Below are 1,211 nucleotides of genomic sequence, written 5' to 3' on the forward strand. Positions count from 1 at the left end.
TTTTTCCACACTCTTCTGTTATGCACTCACTGTGATTTTGTTTATCTTGTTGCCTTTGCAGTGCAGTTCTTTACCTGAATGATGATTTTGAAGGAGGTGATTTCTTTTTCGCTGATCGAGATGCCAAACAGCCACTGTAAGATTCTTCATCCCAGTATTCACTAAATGATTTTCTTTTATTTAGATCCATGTTTATACATTTCTCATAAGCTATCTCTAACACAGTATATAAGGATGTAAAAATCTCCTGTATAACATTAAAAATAATGGGTCTTCCCATTACATTCACTAATAACTTCATGGATTTTTTTCTTATTTGTACGCACAGGAGAGCATTTCACAATTTTTTTTGTCTAATTCACAACATATGCGTACACCCATTAATTTGTTCTTAACCTCATTCTAATATAATGAATTTGGAGTATTCTAAACTGTGCCTTAGGTTAGTCATATCTGCACAACCTTTTTGCATACGTAAATTAAGAATGAATTTTAGTGCAAACGTTATTGTTGAACCATGATTTGCTATACTCAGATTTTACACACAAATTAGTGCATATGCATGATTAGTGAATGAGACCTAATCTCAGCATCTCGTTTTTTTTCTCCCAGGCAATGGTTAAGCCAAAATGTGGGCGACTGGTTGGATTTACATCAGGACCAGTCAATCCCCATGGTGTTACTGCAGTAACGGCGGGTCGACGATGTGCATTGACGCTCTGGTTCACCACTGAAAAGCACCACAGAGATATGGTGAGAAACTGTTATGGAAACTTGAAGACTAACTAAAAGAGGAAAAGTGTTGTATGTTTGTACACTAACTCATATGTTTTCATCTTAGGAACGTGAGGAAGCTGAAGAATTATGGGCTGCAAATGGAAAAAGTGTAGTAAAAGAAGAGAAGGGTGAGGGCGAGAGCGCCTTAAAATCTGCCCGCAGCGGAAGAAGCCAAGGCAAAGAGAGGAGCAAAGAAAGAGAAAGAGTGACAGGCAGGCGGGATGAGCTGTAAGAAAGACAGATGAATGAGCCAATCAGCAAAGAGACATCCATGGACATCAAATGCCTCACTGTCTCTTCATGAAAACTAGTTTATTTTTATCCCAGACTGTTTCACAGGTTATGTCTTTATAAGTGTGAGAGTGTGTGCATGTGTTTGTGCCTTTGTTTCAGTATGTCTGTTTTGATTTGGGTTATATATATTTGACAATAAA

At 37.6% G+C, this 1,211-nt stretch overlaps 1 protein-coding gene across 1 annotated transcript; it reads left to right on the plus strand.

Moving 5' to 3' along the window:
- Nucleotides 1-61: 61 nt before the first annotated feature.
- LOC107736107 (prolyl 3-hydroxylase 2-like) lies at nt 62-1,205 on the plus strand (the record flags this gene model as incomplete). The annotated part of the gene is made up of 3 exons (XM_016547603.1): nt 62-130; nt 591-753; nt 842-1,205. Coding segments are annotated over 3 exons (400 nt in total), but the record flags the coding sequence as incomplete, so codon positions are not given.
- Nucleotides 1,206-1,211: the final 6 nt, after the last annotated feature.

The sequence above is a fragment of the Sinocyclocheilus rhinocerous genome, unplaced genomic scaffold (assembly GCF_001515625.1).
Source record: "Sinocyclocheilus rhinocerous isolate Xijiao unplaced genomic scaffold, SAMN03320098_v1.1 C36500251, whole genome shotgun sequence".
In the NCBI taxonomy this organism is placed as follows: Eukaryota; Metazoa; Chordata; class Actinopteri; order Cypriniformes; family Cyprinidae; genus Sinocyclocheilus; species Sinocyclocheilus rhinocerous.